General features: G+C 36.7%; 1 protein-coding gene across 1 annotated transcript in view; it reads left to right on the top strand.

The window, feature by feature from the left end:
* LOC103782178 (titin-like) overlaps nt 1–16,487 on the top strand; it is a gene marked incomplete at its 3' end in the record, with an annotated part of 73,259 nt that overhangs the window by 24,085 nt on the left and 32,687 nt on the right. The window contains 26 exon segments of the mRNA XM_008949929.1: nt 1,215–1,496; nt 1,756–2,034; nt 2,142–2,423; nt 2,546–2,824; nt 3,320–3,607; nt 3,761–4,039; nt 4,139–4,417; nt 4,513–4,791; nt 5,742–6,029; nt 6,184–6,471; nt 6,987–7,277; nt 7,993–8,280; nt 9,239–9,331; nt 9,454–9,736; nt 9,984–10,164; nt 10,526–10,615; nt 10,699–10,966; nt 11,064–11,324; nt 11,880–12,089; nt 12,198–12,275; nt 12,452–12,478; nt 13,047–13,094; nt 13,750–13,806; nt 13,899–13,976; nt 14,248–14,502; nt 15,124–15,216. Of these exon segments, the coding sequence (XP_008948177.1) occupies nt 1,215–1,496; nt 1,756–2,034; nt 2,142–2,423; nt 2,546–2,824; nt 3,320–3,607; nt 3,761–4,039; nt 4,139–4,417; nt 4,513–4,791; nt 5,742–6,029; nt 6,184–6,471; nt 6,987–7,277; nt 7,993–8,280; nt 9,239–9,331; nt 9,454–9,736; nt 9,984–10,164; nt 10,526–10,615; nt 10,699–10,966; nt 11,064–11,324; nt 11,880–12,089; nt 12,198–12,275; nt 12,452–12,478; nt 13,047–13,094; nt 13,750–13,806; nt 13,899–13,976; nt 14,248–14,502; nt 15,124–15,216 (5,424 nt within the window).

The following is a 16,487-nucleotide window of genomic DNA, read 5'->3' as shown; positions in this document are numbered from 1 at the left end:
TTAACTTTCACACTTTAACATCTAATGTTCCCAGTCTGTAGATCTAACAATTGCTTTAGGGTCTGGAAACTGCTTTACATTCTAAGTATATACCTTACTTGTATATCCTCATGTTTGAAAAGAATGGAATTAGTGTGACTACTCAGCAACTGCTAGTATGCAAACAGATAGTGAACTCCTTGTCAAAGTGAAATTGGATAGAAAATTACCAAGAGTCCTTGTGTTAACAAGCCATTATTTCTATTTTTAGAAACTCTAAGGAAGTTTTGTTACTAACAACATAGGATGTTCTGCAAATGTCGCACAGATTGATGTAACCCAGAATAAAATAATCTTCCTACACTCTACAGACAGATGTACAAAGAGGCACTTCATCCTGTTTTGTGGAGACATTTGTTTGTTGTGCCCACATTACCATCTCTTGGGTTTGCTAGTTATATCCTTGATCTATGAGCCTTTGGTCTTGTGATTCTGAATCATCCCCATAGTACTTTTGATGAAAACTGTGAAACCTCCACTCAGTTCTCTTCTTACAGAACAAAATGTAATCACGTGGTTTACTTTTTAGTCACAGGAACTTTAACACCAGTTTGTGTAATACCAGCCATTTCATAATTCTTCCCAGCATGATTATTTTGAACCTTTTCCATTTGCAACATAAGCTCCCTAACTTTTATTCCTGATATGCACCTGTATGGCTGGCTTTGCATAAATGTGTGGAGGGTTCTAATGCAGATATATTTATTGACTAAAAAAATTATATTTATTGACTAAAAAATTTACCAATTTTTAATGACATATTAAGACATAAAGCAGTTCTTATAATGCTTAGCATCAATAATTTTAGTAATATTTCTTTGATGAACAGTTTGGATTCCTGCATTTCTATCAGGCATTTTGGTTACTTGTGTATTGCAAGAGGATATTACTTAAAGAATAAGTAATATCACAACATTAGCTGGTCCAAACTGAATATATAGAAGGAGAAGTAGCGTGAGACGATATAGTAAGGAGAAACTAACTGAAATTCAGATAGAGAACTCACCTTCTCCCTCATCTGGATTTGGGACCATCTTGAAATAATCTAAAAAATAATTCATAGCAATTTCAGAATTAAAATATCCCCAAAGTTTATATTTTCTGTTATGTATTTCCCTGGTTATTGAAAGAATCAGTGCAGTTTAAAGCATAATCTCCCCTTTTTGGCTTTCCAGAACCACCAAGGTTTATTAAGAAACTAGACTCCTCAAGACTTGTGAAAGAGCATGATTCCACTAAGTATGAATGCAAAATAAGTGGTTCTCCAGAAATCAAAGTCACCTGGTACAAAGGTGAAACTGAGATCTATCCCAGTGAAAAATACAGAATGTCCTTTGAGGATTCAGTGGCAGTCATTGAAATGCACAACCTCAGTGTTGAAGACAGCAGTGACTACACTTGTGAAGCTCAGAATCCAGCGGGTAGTGCAAGTACCAGTACCTCACTGAAAGTGAAAGGTCAGAATCCCAGTTCTTTCCTTACCTTTCTACCTGTATGAGATCTTCTTTGTAGAAAAGCTGCTAAATCCCACTTTCTTGAGAGGCCCAAATCTGTCTGAATGGGTGGCAAATCTCTTACCTCTTTGTTATACTGTGGGAGAGCTTTCTTATTTATTATGTCTTTGCTGCTCACCATCAGAGCAACTACTTGAATAGTCTGTCTTCTTTAATCTCCTTTCCTTCAATAACACAAACTTCAACCCCCTTTTTTTTTCAGCACCCCCCATTTTTACAAAGAAGCCCCATCCAGTCGAGACCTTGAAAGGGTCTGATATTCACCTGGAATGTGAGCTTCAAGGCACTCCTCCATTCCAGATTTCGTGGTATAAAGACAAACGAGAAATTCGGAGCAGCAAGAAGTATAAGATCATGTCTGAGAACTACCTAGCTAGTATTCACATTCTCAGTGTGGATACTGCAGATGTTGGTGAATATCACTGTAAAGCTGTAAATGATGTGGGAAGTGACTCCTGTGTTGGCTCTGTAACACTAAGAGGTTTGTATAATTGGCACCTTCTTGGCATTTCTTTGTTCCTGTCATTCTCCTCCTACTTTTCCGCTCCTGATGTGTTTCTTCACTGCTAAATATCTTCTCTTAAATAGCACCACCAACCTTTGCGAAGAAGCTGAGTGATCTCACTGTCGTAGCTGGGGAGTCGATTGAACTGCAGGCTGCAGTAGAAGGATCACAGCCCATTTCTGTTTTGTGGTTGAAAGACAAAGGGGAAATCATTAGAGAAAGTGATAATCTTTGGATCTCCTATTCAGAAAACATTGCAACGATGCGGATTGGAAACGCGGAACCAGCCAATGCTGGGAAATACATTTGTCAGATAAAAAATGATGCTGGAGTTCAGGAATGCTTTGCCATGCTGACAGTGCTAGGTTGGTAGCATGGGATAAAAACCACAATGTGTTTTAAGATGCTTTAAAATTTCAACTTTTGAGATACTAATAACTATTTCATTATTGTTTTCAAAAATTTTGTGACTTGTGTCTCATTGCAGAACCTGCAGTCATTGTAGAGAAACCAGGCCCAGTCAAAGTTACAGCTGGAGACTCTTGTACTCTGGAATGCACAGTAGACGGCACACCAGAGCTTACTGCTAGGTGGTTTAAGGATGGCAATGAACTATCCACTGATCATAAATATAAAATCAGTTTCTTCAACAAAGTATCTGGGCTTAAGATCCTCAATGCAGGACTAGAAGATAGTGGAGAATATACTTTTGAGGTGAAAAACAGTGTTGGTAAAAGCAGCTGCACAGCTTCAGTGCATGTTTCAGGTTAGTTGATTACTCTTTTTGAGTCACATACGATCCTACACTTCCTTAAACAAGCCTTCAGCTAGCAAACAGTTTCTCATAACTGGCAGCCTGAGATACTGGTTGTATAGTCTTAGGAGCACTTGACATGCCACTTTGCCAGGCATTGAGAATAGATACCCACCTAACCTCTAAGCTGCAGGAGTCAGCAAGTAGAAAAGGCTTGATTTCTTCAGCTTTAATTGACATGTCTTCTTGGACAGCTGGTGTAATATTGTTTCTTATGAAAATGAATTGCAAAAACAGAAGACGTCCCTCAAAAAGTATGAATGAAAGCTCCAGCATATCCTTGTCCATCAGCTTTCTATTTCTCAATGACTTAGAAGTGTAGGAGCAGATTTCTAAAGCAGATATAGCAAATGAAAGTTAACCAATGTTATTATGCATAGGGAACTTTCTGCTTTTTAAGTTCCTGTATGGTAATTTTTATTACTCTTTTTTTTTCAACAAATGCAGATCGTATTATACCTCCTTCTTTCACAAGAAAACTGAAAGAAACATATGGGCAGCTGGGTTCTTCTGTTGTGCTGGAGTGCAAAGTTTATGGGTCACCACCTATTCTTGTTTCCTGGTTTCATGATGGGCAGGAAATTACCAGTGGAGACAAGTATCAGGCTGCCCTTACAGACAATACCTGTTCTCTGAAAGTGAATGGACTTCAGGAATCTGATATGGGAACTTATCTGTGCACAGCTACTAATGTAGCTGGATCTGATGAATGCAGCACATTCTTGAGTGTTAGAGGTCAGTATCAATAAGAAGCCAGAGTCAGAGGGCACAAATTAATTAAAAAAAAAAAAAAATCATTCTTTGCTCTCTTACATATTTTTGATTACTATGCTCTTCATCAGAAGCTCAAATGTACTTCTTCTCTACCTGTTTTATTTGTATACTTAGAACCACCATCTTTTGTGAAGAAACCTGAACCACTGAATGTTTTATCTGGATCAAACATAACCTTTACCAGTATCATAAAAGGCTCCTCTCCATTGGAAGTTAAATGGTTTAGAGGCAGTGTTGAGCTAGTACCAGGACACAGATGCAATATCACCTTGCAAGACTCAGTTGCAGAACTGGAACTGTTTGATGTAAATCCACTTCAGAGTGGAGACTACACCTGCCAGGTCTCTAATGAGGCAGGGAAGATTTCTTGCACAACGCATCTTTTTGTCAAAGGTTTGTCCAGACTTCTGTTTTTTATGCTTCTTATGCGCCAAAAAAAAAACCGATCTCTTGGCTTTATTTATTTTTTTTTCTTCCTGTTGTTCATTATAGAACCAGCCAAATTTGTGAAGAATTTGAACGATTTGAGTATAGAGAAAGGGAAAAATTTAATCTTGGAATGCACATATACGGGTACTCCACCAATTTCAGTGACGTGGAAGAAAAATGGAGTAAAAATAATGCACTCTGAGAAGAGTAGCATCACCACTACAGAAACATCTGCTATACTGGAAATCCCTAGTAGCAAACTAGAAGATCAGGGGCAATATTCTTGTCATATTGAAAATGATTCTGGACAAGATAATTGTCATGGTGCAATCACAATACTAGGTGCGTCAAGCCACCATCACTTCATCAAGTGTTATTTGAACTACTAAAGGTCATTGTGAAATATCTTATGCTAATGGTGTGTGTTTGTTCTTCAGAACCACCTTACTTCATTACACCCTTGGAGCCAGTGCAGGTGTCTGTTGGGGATTCTGCATCCTTACAGTGCCAAGTTGCTGGAACACCAGAAATGATTGTATCGTGGTACAAAGGCGATACAAAGCTGAGAGGAACCGCTACTGTGAAAATGCACTTTAAGAACCAAGTTGCCACTCTGGTTTTCAGCCAGGTAGACAGTAGTGACAGTGGGGAATACATCTGCAAAGTAGAAAACACTGTTGGGGAGGCCACTTCTTCATCTTTGCTGACAGTTCAAGGTGAATATTTAATTTTAAAAAATAGGAAAATGGCATGTTTTTCTTAATTATGCTTTGATATTTCAAGAAACAAATACATGAGCTGTTACAACCATAAAATCACAGATGAAATGCAAAGAGAAAAGTTATTCTTGTTACCTCATGAACCTCAGGGGGTCTCTGAAGCAGCACCTGGGCAGAGGCACGCAAGCAGGAATACAGGCACCACAGAATTTGATCCTTGCTAGAGAGGAAAAAGCTTTTGAACCTGTTGCTTTTTGTCTGTATATCAGGCATAGTTTTCCACAGTGTTTTGATCTTTCAGAAGGGCAGGAACGTTAATTATGTTCAATAAGGTGTCTCTGAGTCCGTCACAGGACTGTGTTATCTAAACATGGACATTCTACTTCTCAAGCACACAAAACTAAAGAACAGTTAGTATGACATATGGGTTTTGACACCCCAGATGCAAGTCACTTTAGAATCCTCCTCATAAATCTCCCTTTATTTTTCCACAACAAAGATTGCCTTTTTCTTGTTAGACACTCTGCTGTTTCTTGATGTGTAAGATATGCTGTGGCACCGTCTTCTATTAACCAAAAGCCTACCAGTAAAGCTAACGAAAATATGTCTCTTACTGACCACAGCACTTCTGTAGAGATAGAGGCTTCTGCATCTTTCTTCCCCATTGAGGTTACTGCTTTGTTTCTGCCATTAGCAGAAGGGGTTAAATAGGCTCACTACCTGTAACTAAGTGCAGAATGTTTATTGATTTTCCTGCAACTGTATGCACAGTGCTCTTTGCAGATCGGTTTCCAAATAAATAATATGATGAATAACATTTTTAATCAGAAGTTATCAGCAAAAATCTAGCATACTCTACAGTATATTAGGCAGTGATTATTGGTGAACAGAGCAATAGGTGCATGTCTTCTGAAAGTCCTCATTGTACAATACCCATTTCCTTACAGAGCGTAAACTTCCTCCTTCTTTTACACGAAAATTAAGAGATGTTCACGAAACTGTTGGCTTACCAGTTACGTTTGATTGTGGCATTGCTGGATCAGAACCTATTGAAGTATCTTGGTTTAAAGATGGTGTACATATAAAAGAAGACTACAATGTTCACGCATCCTTCATAGATAACGTAGCAACGCTGCGGATTTTGAAGACAGATAGGAGCCTTATTGGGCAATACACCTGCACAGCTACCAATGCGATTGGGACTGCTTCCTCTAGTGGCAGGCTTGTCCTGACAGGTCGGTGGGCTGTGAAATATTTAATAGACATATCTTAAAACTTCCTTTGGCTTTGTGTATGGATTCAGTATTGTACAAATAATATTTATTTCACAGACGTTTAAAGCAAATTGAGGCTTTAAAGTGAGGCTTTTTTGTTTCTTTCATTCTTCAGAAGGGAAGACTCCTCCATTCTTTGACACCCCAATTACACCTGTGGATGGTATTATTGGAGAAAGCGCTGACTTTGAATGTCATGTTTCTGGAACACAACCTATTAGAGTCAGCTGGGCAAAAGATAACCAAGAGATTAGAACAGGAAGAAACTACCAGATCAGCTACGTCGACAACACAGCCCACTTGACTATCTTGAGAGTTGACAGGGGAGACTCTGGAAAGTATACATGCTATGCTAGCAATGAAGTTGGAAAAGACTCTTGCACAGCTCAACTGACTGTTAAAGGTACTGAAAGGATAATACATTTTATGCACATTTTTATTCCTTTAATTATAAAGGAAGTTAGCCTTATTGCTCAGGATGAGTTTCAGAAAAACTTCTGAGGTATAGCTTGAAAGTACCCATCTGTAGATACCCATGGGGTCTCTTAAGGGAGTTAGGTAGGGTCACAAGCAACAGTGGGAGGAGAAATGAAAGAATATTTTCTTCAGCCCAGTTTCTTCATAGGCTTTGGTCTCTTTCTTCCTTGAGAACTCAACAAAAATCTTTTTTTCTTAAATGACATTTTACTTAAATCAATGTAAGAGGTTTTTTTCAAATATGAAAATAAACGACAATGGTTGTAAGAGCAAGACACCTGCTGTTTATTTTGACACACTTTTACTTTAAAGAAAATCCTATCTAAATGAGAGAAAATATCAATTTCCCAATGTTCAAATTTTTCTTGAAACATTTTCTTTAAATTTTTTCATTTCAGGTTTGATTCACAGAATTTAAACCATCTGTTCTTTGTTTTACAGAACGAAAAACTCCACCTACTTTTACTAAGAAACTCTCTGAAGCAGTAGAAGAAACAGAAGGGAATGAACTTAAACTTGAGGGCCGTGTTTCTGGCTCTCAGCCTTTGACTGTTGCTTGGTATAAAAACAATCAAGAAGTTCATTCAAGCCCTCATTGTGAAATATCTTTCAAAAACAATACCTTACTTTTGCACATAAAGAGCGCAGAACAATCAGATGCTGGTTTATACACCTGTAAAGTGTCCAATGAAGCAGGAAGTGTGTTGTGTACATCTTCTGTTGTTATCAGAGGTCAGTTGAAGTCTTATTTTTCTTAGCTTCTTACTTTTGTTTGTTGTGTGTTAGATGCAAGTATTCAGCCTCTGTCTTATGAGCTGGTTTTAGTTACCTTAACGGTAATAATTTATTCTGAGATGGAAAAGAAAAAACTGAGTTAAACCACAAAGTCAATGAACTCTTTTAATTTGTGGTTAAAATAAAACTATATTCTTCAGGGAGGAGCTTCGTTACTTTTTCACTATTTGCTATGACTGATCTGAAGTGAATGCTGAAATCTTTATGGGACCTTTCTACTGAATTTTTAATCGTTCCTTTTTTGTGGAATAACAGTTTTCCTGTGCAATTTCACCTCAGCCTGGGCAGCCTTGACAATGTATTGTGCCAGCATGGCACTTCATCATAATGCTCTTGCAAGAGTTTGCATATTTTTTTCTTTAAAGGTACTTCTATAGTTTTGCAGTCTAGTAGCAGTACTTTAGTTCTTGTACTATTTTTTACATATGAATATCCTTGCTGTGTGGAGAAAAGATAATTATTTGCATAGAAACATACTCTCTTGGTATTTATTCCATTTCCTAAAACTATAACTGACAGTCTCATGCTTCTGTTTATCCACCTTCATTCCTTGCTGCTGTCTTCTTAAGAATCACACGTGTATCTTTTTCTCTTAAATTCTTAATCCTGCTTTCCTTTCTTGAGTATTCACTCAAGCGTTTTCATATTCCAGAACCTAAAAAGCCTCCAGTTTTTGACCAGCCTCTTCAACCAGCAGCAGCAGAGGAAGGTGGTACCCTACAGCTCAGCTGTCACGTCCAAGGTTCAGAGCCAATCCGTGTTCAGTGGCTGAAAGCAGGGAGAGAAATAAGAGCCTCAGACAGATGCAACTTCAGCTTTGCTAATGGAGTAGCTCTTCTGGAACTTGCTGCAGTTACGAAATCTGATTCAGGAGAATATGTATGCAAAGCTTCAAATGCAGCTGGCACTGATACTTCCAAATCTAAAGTGACAGTTAAAGGTACCGTAACATGGAGAAAAACAAGGCATATGATCAAAATTTGAAGCAAAATGACACCCTGCTTTGTTTTCCATGGAACACAGATGTTAACAATCTAATAGCAAACAATCAGTATCATTTAGTTCTTTGCAAAACTGTACAGTCTGGGAAGACAGTATATTTCACAATAATTTATATATAAACAGCCACATAAACAGTGGGAGACCAGTGTGAAATCAAGATTATATTCTTACCAAAAAATTTAAAATTTAATTTCTAAATCTGGACACCAAATTTAAGAAAAATGAAATCTAAATGAGTGAAATTGCTTGGATATGCATATTAAATAGAAAGGATGGGAACAGTGTTTGTTATTAAAGGAAAATACAAAAGGAATTTGAGTGTGTGACCTTAGAGGCTAATTGCTTCAGGACTGTTACAACTCTGAGACATTTTCACCTTTTAGCTGAAAGTAAATATTATTTAAGCACAAGTCCTTCCATGTAGGTCTTGCCTTACTATTATGTAAAAACATAACAATTCAGTAATATGTAGAAATAATACATTTTATATTACATAGGTAGCCATAAGACTAAGCACTATGCAAAATTTTAAAAAAAAAAAAAAATTAAAAATTTTGGTTTTAATCTCTGATTAAAAAAAAAGGCAAGTAACTCTGATGGTGAAATTTCCAGAAATAGATAACAAATAGGATACCACACTAAATCCTGGTCCATTTTAGAAAATGACACTTCTAATTTGCAAATCTGTCTTTGAATTTTCATTCATGCAGGATATAAATTACCTAAGGTTAAGGAGCAGCACAGTATGATCCACAATGTTCAGTTTCAGATGGAAAGTAAAATACACATTCATTAAACAATATGGAAGTATTCTACATTTTTCTCTCTTGCATAATATTTTGTTCCACCTCTGTAATTAATTATTTTTATACAATTCCTTGATTCTGTATTTTTAGAAAAACCAGCAGCTAAACCAGCAGCTAAGAAAGCAGAAGTGGAAGGAAAACTTTATTTTGTGTCAGAGCCTCAGGATATCAAAGTCATGGAAAGTAAGAACTCTTTTAAAAAAAGTCCAGTGTCTTCAATTTCCCTATATATTTTGTTTGAAGTTATGTCCTGCTGTCATAGACAACTGGAAAGACTTAGCTTCCTCATTTACATCTTTCTGCAGAGACAGTTGCAACATTTATTGCAAAAGTTGGAGGAGACCCAATTCCAAATGTTAAATGGATGAAGGGAAAATGGAGGCAACTCAACCAGGGAGGTCGCATTATAATCCAGCAGAGAGGAGATGAAGCCAAACTACAAATAAAGGACACAATAAAAACTGATTCTGGCATGTACAAATGTGTAGCTTTTAACCAACATGGTGAAATTGAGAGGAGTGTAAACCTAGAAGTTGAAGAAAGAAAGAAAGAAGTTGTTGAAGGGGATTTCAGGGCAAAGCTAAAAAGGTATATGAAAGGTTTTTATAGATTAATTTGCGATCAGGACACAAGAAACATTTTTCATTATATATCTCAGATCAAGATATTATTTTAAATTTTAATTCATAATGATAACTGTACTAAAAGTAGAAACATCTGACTAAATTAAAGGATTTCACTACACAGGACAGCTCTAAGCTGATTAATTTTTTCAGTGAACAACTTTCTAGGAACGAAGTATTGTATATTTAACTTATGTCATTAATTTGAATAGCACTCCAACAAAAAGGAAAGAAGAGGAAGAGCAACCTATTGATATCTTGGAACTTCTCAAAAATGTAGATCCCAAGGAATATGAGAAATATGCTCGCATGTATGGAATTACAGATTTCCGTGGCCTCCTGCAAGCTTTTGAGTTACTAAAGCAAACCCAAGCAGAAGAAAGCCATAGATTGGTAAGATACAGCATGACTGAAGCTTTGGCTTTCTTAGAAGTAACATGGTTCCTCTGAATAGACTTGGTGTCCACGCTCTGATGTTACTGTGTATGCAGAAATTTCTGGTTCCTCTTTAGATCTTTTACTGATAGTTCACGACTTCTTGTGTGCTCAAACCCAAGAAGAAGGAATGGACCTTCTCACAATGTATGTTCTTTCTTCACAACTTGGCTGCAATTTTTAAGATAGGAAGATTGGCCAGTTACAGTCAAGTTACAGAAAATTTTATGCAGGAACCAATTAATTCTGTGTTGGATAAACATGACAGCTTGACATTTAGTAGCTTTTAATCTTAGGAGTAAACCCTACCTTTTTACAGGAAATTGAGCTCACAGAAAAAGCTCGAAGAGAAGATCAGGAGTTTGATGAACTTGTAGCTTTTATTCAGCAACGACTCACACAGACAGAGGTAGCATATTTTTGGACTGATGTGTGAAATATTTAAACCCATAACAGTGAACTTGAAACTAATTTAAAATAATATTTTTTCAGCCTATTACTCTGATCAGAGATATTGAAAATCAGACCGTTTTAGCAGATGAGGATGCTATCTTTGAATGTGAGATTAAAATAAACTACCCAGAAATTAAACTTTCATGGTACAAGGGAACCCAGAAACTGGACTCCAACGACAAATATGAAATTAGAATTGAAGGTGATCGCCACATACTGAGAATCAGGAACTGCCAACTTGAAGATCAGGGAAATTTCAGAATAGTGTGTGGACCACACATTGCCAGTGCCAGGCTAAATGTGATCGGTAAGTGTAGTTCTGAAGTATGTATTTGAATTAATTTACTCTTTCATTTTTCCACTGTCTGACATCTGCTAAAATATATGTTTTAACGTACTAATAGAACCTGCAGTTGAACGGCATCTTCATGACACTACTTTCAAGGAAGGAAACATATGCACGCTGTCTTGTCAATTCTCTATCCCAAATGCCAAGTCTCAGTGGTATAGAAATGGGAGACCCATTAAGATAGGAGGGAGATATTCAACACAAGTCTCTGACAAAATACATAAACTCATCATCAAGGATGTTAGAACAGAAGACCAGGGACAGTATACCTGCAAACTTGACAATCTAGAAACAACTGCAGATCTGGCCATTGAAGGTTTGTAAACAGATATGGAATCTCTTTATTATTGATAGTGATAAGCAGTTTCTGGATGTTCCATTAACAGGATAAATGAAAATAAAAGGAATTTCTTAAAGAGATATTCCCAAACTTGGAAACTGATTAAACAAGAACTGCTGTTGTCCCTTCTCTTTGAACAATATGTGACCTACTAGAAGAAGTTAGTATTTTTTATTAAGTCATCATTACTGTCACATGGCCCTCAATCTGAGTCATGCTTGCTTTTGTTTTCTTTTTCTCTGATACTCTTATATTTTCCTTGGATTTCCGCTCTTTCTTAATTATTCTTTAATGGCTTCTTTTGTATAATTTAACTGCAGAGCAATCTTGTTATAGTTGAACTCACATCTTCTAATCTTCATTCTTACATAGAAACCTTCATAGAAGATGGAATTCCTTTTTTTACTCTTTCAAGATCTGTTATTATATCTTCTTATAATATAGCTATTATTATGGGAACAAAGATGAGGAATTAGATAAGTTAAATAAGTGGTGCATAACAACCGATATATTTTTTGTTTTTAAAAACAGCGGAACCAATCCAGTTCACAAAGAGCATACAGAACATTGTAGTGAGTGAGCATCAGTCTGCAACTTTTGAGTGCGAGGTGTCTTTTGATGATGCAGTCGTGACATGGTATAAAGGACCCACTGAACTGAGAGAGAGTCCCAAGTACAGCTTCAGAAGTGAAGGTCGTTGTCATTACATGACTATTCACAATGTTACTGCAGAAGATGAAGGTAAAAATGCATGGAATATTTGTGCTGATGCCATTCTTTTATCTCATTTTGTTATCTGCTTTTTTAATTATAAAGGCATATAAATATAAACACTCTTGGCTGTTGCAGGTGTATATTCTGTAATTGCTCGTCTTGAACCAAGAGGAGAAGCAAGAAGCACTGCAGAACTCTATCTGGTAACCAAAGGTTAGCAAATTTGCTAAACGAATTTCTTATCATAGCCATCTGCAGATTTATGAGTTTGAAACATGATTCTGCAAACAAACAAACAAAAACAAAACAAAACAAAACCAAAACAAAACAAAAAAAAAAAAAAAAAAAAAAAAACCAAATTCTAAAATAAGTTTAATATTTTTTTGCAGAAATCAAACTGGAGTTGAAGCCACCAGGTAAAGATCATGAGCAAGAGTGGCACAAGGTCTTGTCTATACTCTGTCACAGATTTAGTGCATTGTTATGCATAATTTTTTATTTTCAAGTCTTTTATTCCTGGTTATAGTAAGTCAAACCTATACCCTGAAAAAGTACTTCTCAACCATACAAATGAAGAACTATTTATTCTCATAAAAAGTGGCAATGAATACTGTGATAACTCCAAAATCAGTAATACTAATGTATCAGGTCCTAATTCGATAACCTCTGCACAACTGTAAAAAAATAACCAAGGATGCAAAATGAGTAGCAATCATCTCTTTCTGATATCTAATGATCTTCTTTTCTGAATATTAAAAGTCTACTCCAAAATGATGTAAGAATTATTTACAAATAAAATAAAATATTGTAGAGTCTGGCCAGATTGAAAGAGTAATGCAATCAGTTATCTGTTGGTCAGCTAGCTTATTCTTGAGGAGAAAGCCACAATCTTTGTATGCTAGAATAAGAAAGGTTAAAGCACCATGACAGTATATTCAAATCTATTTTTTTATTAAGTCATGATGAAACATTTTGATTTTCTAGATGTCCCTGATGCCAAGGTTGCAGTTCCACCTCAAAAGCCAGAAGAAGGTAGGGTAACCAATCATACTTGTTCCATACTGCTCTTTTATACTGAGGCAGCAGATCAGTTGGGACCTCAGAGAAAAAAGACAGCTCGGTGATAAGATCTAGTTCTTCGTCTTTTGCAAATATGACATGAGCAAGACTTGGCTTAGATAGGCTTGTTTTGCTGTTTGGAAAGTGAAAACTATGCACGGATAGTGGTAAGAATAAATCTTTTTTTTTCTTAAAAAGAGTTTGTCCTTTCCATCTTGTTTTCCTATCAGTCTCTTGTTTGTTCAATCTCCCTTTTACTTCTGTTTTCTTCTTCTGACTACTTTATTTTCACCTTTTCTTCCTTTTGTCATGGAAATATCTTTCAAATAAGCTGTCTGAATAAGTACCCTTTGAAAAACAAAAACGGGAAAAAATTGCAAATATTATTTTAAAGCTATACAATGTACATTTATTGCAAATGGTCTCTCCTCAGACTCTTGTATTGGACTACAGACTACAAACATTATGTATATTTCCATTACTTTCAATAGTTCACCATGAACCTTAGAAATTTGATCTTGGTTTCAATCCGAGGGAAATCTGGTAAATGCTTACCAGGGCAAGCACTTCTTCATTCACAAGAAATTGTGCTCACTTTTTATTCTAAATATTTCTTTTTTCCTACAAGCTGCCCCTATTCCTATTCTTCTGCCTCTTGTTCCACCACCAGAGGAGAAAAAGCCAGGTAAGAATACTTAAAGTTTTTGGAAACTGTGCATATGACTGTTGGTTTTGTTTTATTTTTTAATTTAAATTTTAAAATATATTATTTTTAAGCAGAAAAAAAGGTCCCAGTAAAGAAAGTCTCAAAAAAGGTGGTTAGAAAAGGTCCTGAAGAAGTCCCACCACCTAAAGGTAACTTTTTACCCTTTTTTTTTTTTTTTTTTTTTTAAAAAAAAGGCAATTTGAAAAAAAAAAATTACCTTGAATCATTCAAATCTCTTTGATTTTTGTCTTTGTGCTTAAAACATACGCATTTCATATCAAAGCGGATTGGGACTGCCTAAAAAATAATCACTTCATTAAGCCATTTGTGAGGGTGAAATAATTTCATTAACTGTGAACATCAGCCTTTCAAGTTCCAGGCTATGATCTGAACATTTATTTATTTACTAATTTATTTAAGTTCCTGAAGTGCTGCCAGAAAAGCCTAAAGAGATCAAAATAGAATCCATGGCAAGGAGAGAAGAGATTCATGAAGAAAAGAAGGAAATCTATGAAAAGCCCAAAGAAATTTACGAAGAATGGGAAGAAGATTATGGAGAAGACCATGAGTATTACGTCAAGGAAGAAGGCTATGATGAAGGGGAAGGGGAATGGGAAGAAGCTTATGAGAAAACAGAAGTGACTTATGAAGAAAAACGAGTCATTCATGAAGAAGGTATTTTAATTATCATACCATTTTATTTTTTCTCTTTTCTCATATTTCTTATTAAGGCCCCAGAATTTTAAGCCAGGCAGCATTTTTCTTTATTTTATTTTTGTTACAATACTTAAACCTTAATATACTGCCAAGGTTTAAATGGCACTTTGTGATACAACAAGGATTCTAGTATGTAGGTAAAAACTGATACATTATAATTTGCTCATCCGTGGATGGCAGATTTGAACCTCTTTAAAGCCTAATATGATATAGTAGTTTGTAGGGATATCTGTCATTTTTAGTGGTTTTTATATTCCTTTTATCATTTTCATGTGTTCTAAAGAAACTTGATTTAGGTTAAATGCTTCACACATTAGTAGCTTGGTGCTAATAGCTGTATTTTGCAACTCCTTGCATGCTTCAACTGTTCTAGGTGATAGGAACATATATGCCTCTAGAAGCAGAATTAGACTCTGGTGAAAAAAACATCAAACTTGGAAATCCAACAACCGGATTTCCAAAATTCTGTGTATTTTTTCAACTTCATAAACTTACAGTGGCATAGCTAATACCTTTTTTGTGCATTGAGCCTTTAGACAGTGCATTTTTAATCAATAAGCAATTGTGGTATTTTTTAAGTGCTTGAAGTTCCTAAGAAGCCTGTGCCTGAGCAAAAACCTCCAGCAATTACAACTGAAAAGAAGGAAAAGAAAGAAGTCACAGTTCATAAAGGTATGACTTTCCTGCAAAAGTGACAGGAACATGCAAATTCAGATCTCTCATGCATCTCCTTCAAGCTGAACAGTGGTGGTTATTTGCTGTTCCTTGAAAAAAAAAAAAAAAAGAATTCTCTTTACGTTGGACAGTGACATGAGCAAGGCTCATGGCAACCCGTCCTCTTCTCCCACCTTGTATTTTAGAGAATAGAGAGAATAGTGGCAATGGTGATTGAAGGAAACAAAGACTTGCTGGGAAAAATCAAACTGAGCTTCAATTATCTTTCCTTCTTACTGTGTATTAGCCTTGGTGGTGCTTTTGAGCCAGTGAATGCTGCACTTCTAAGGAATATTCTCAATTTACAGAATCATAGAATCATAGAATGGTAGGGATTGGGAAGGACCCCTGGAGACCATGTAGTCCAATCCCACTGCCAAAGCAAGTTCACTTAAAGCAGGTTGCACAGGGGTGCATCTAGATGGATTCTGAAAGACTACAGAGGAGATTCCGCAACAGCTCTGGGGAGCCTGTTCCAGTGCTCTGTCACCCTCACAGTAAAGTTTTTCCTGATGTTCGGATGGAACTTCCTGTGCTCTAGTTTGTGCCTATTGCCTCCTGTCCCAACACTAGGCACCAATGAAAAGAGATGGGCCCCATCCTTTTGATATCTACACTTTAGATATTTAAAAGCATTGATCAGATCCCCTCTTAGCCTTCTCCAGGCTAAACAGCCCCAGGTCTCCCAGCTTTTCTTCATCAGAGAGATGCTCCAGGCACCTCATCATCTTTGTAGCCCTCTGTTGGACTCTCTCCAGTAGTTCTCTGTCTCCCTTGAACTGAGAGACCAGAACTGGACACAGAACTTCACAGTGTTGCCTCGCTAGAGCAGAATAGTGGAGAAGGAGAACCTCCCTCAACCTGCTGTTCACACTCTGCTTAATGCACCAAAAGATACCGTTGGTTTTCTTGGCCACAAGCACACGCTGCTGGCACATGGTTAACTTGTTATCCACCAGGATTCCCAGCTCTTTCTCTACGGAGCTGCTTTTCAGGAAGTCAACCCCTAACCTGTACTAGTACAGGGGATTATTCCTTCCCAGGTGCAGGACTCTACATCTGCCCTCTGCTCAACTCTCCAGCCTGTTGAGGTCTTGCTGAATGGCAGCACAGCCTTCTGGTGTGTCAGCCACTCCTCCCAGTTTTGTAACATCAGCAAACTTCCTCTGTCCTTTCATCCAGGTCATTGATGAATATTTTGAACAAGACTGAACCCAGTGCTGACCTCT

Source organism: Merops nubicus, unplaced genomic scaffold, assembly GCF_000691845.1.
Source record: "Merops nubicus isolate BGI_N331 unplaced genomic scaffold, ASM69184v1 scaffold15021, whole genome shotgun sequence".
In the NCBI taxonomy this organism is placed as follows: domain Eukaryota; kingdom Metazoa; phylum Chordata; class Aves; order Coraciiformes; family Meropidae; genus Merops; species Merops nubicus.
Note: the sequence above shows the minus strand (reverse complement) of the source record. Positions and strands in the feature narration are given on the sequence as shown.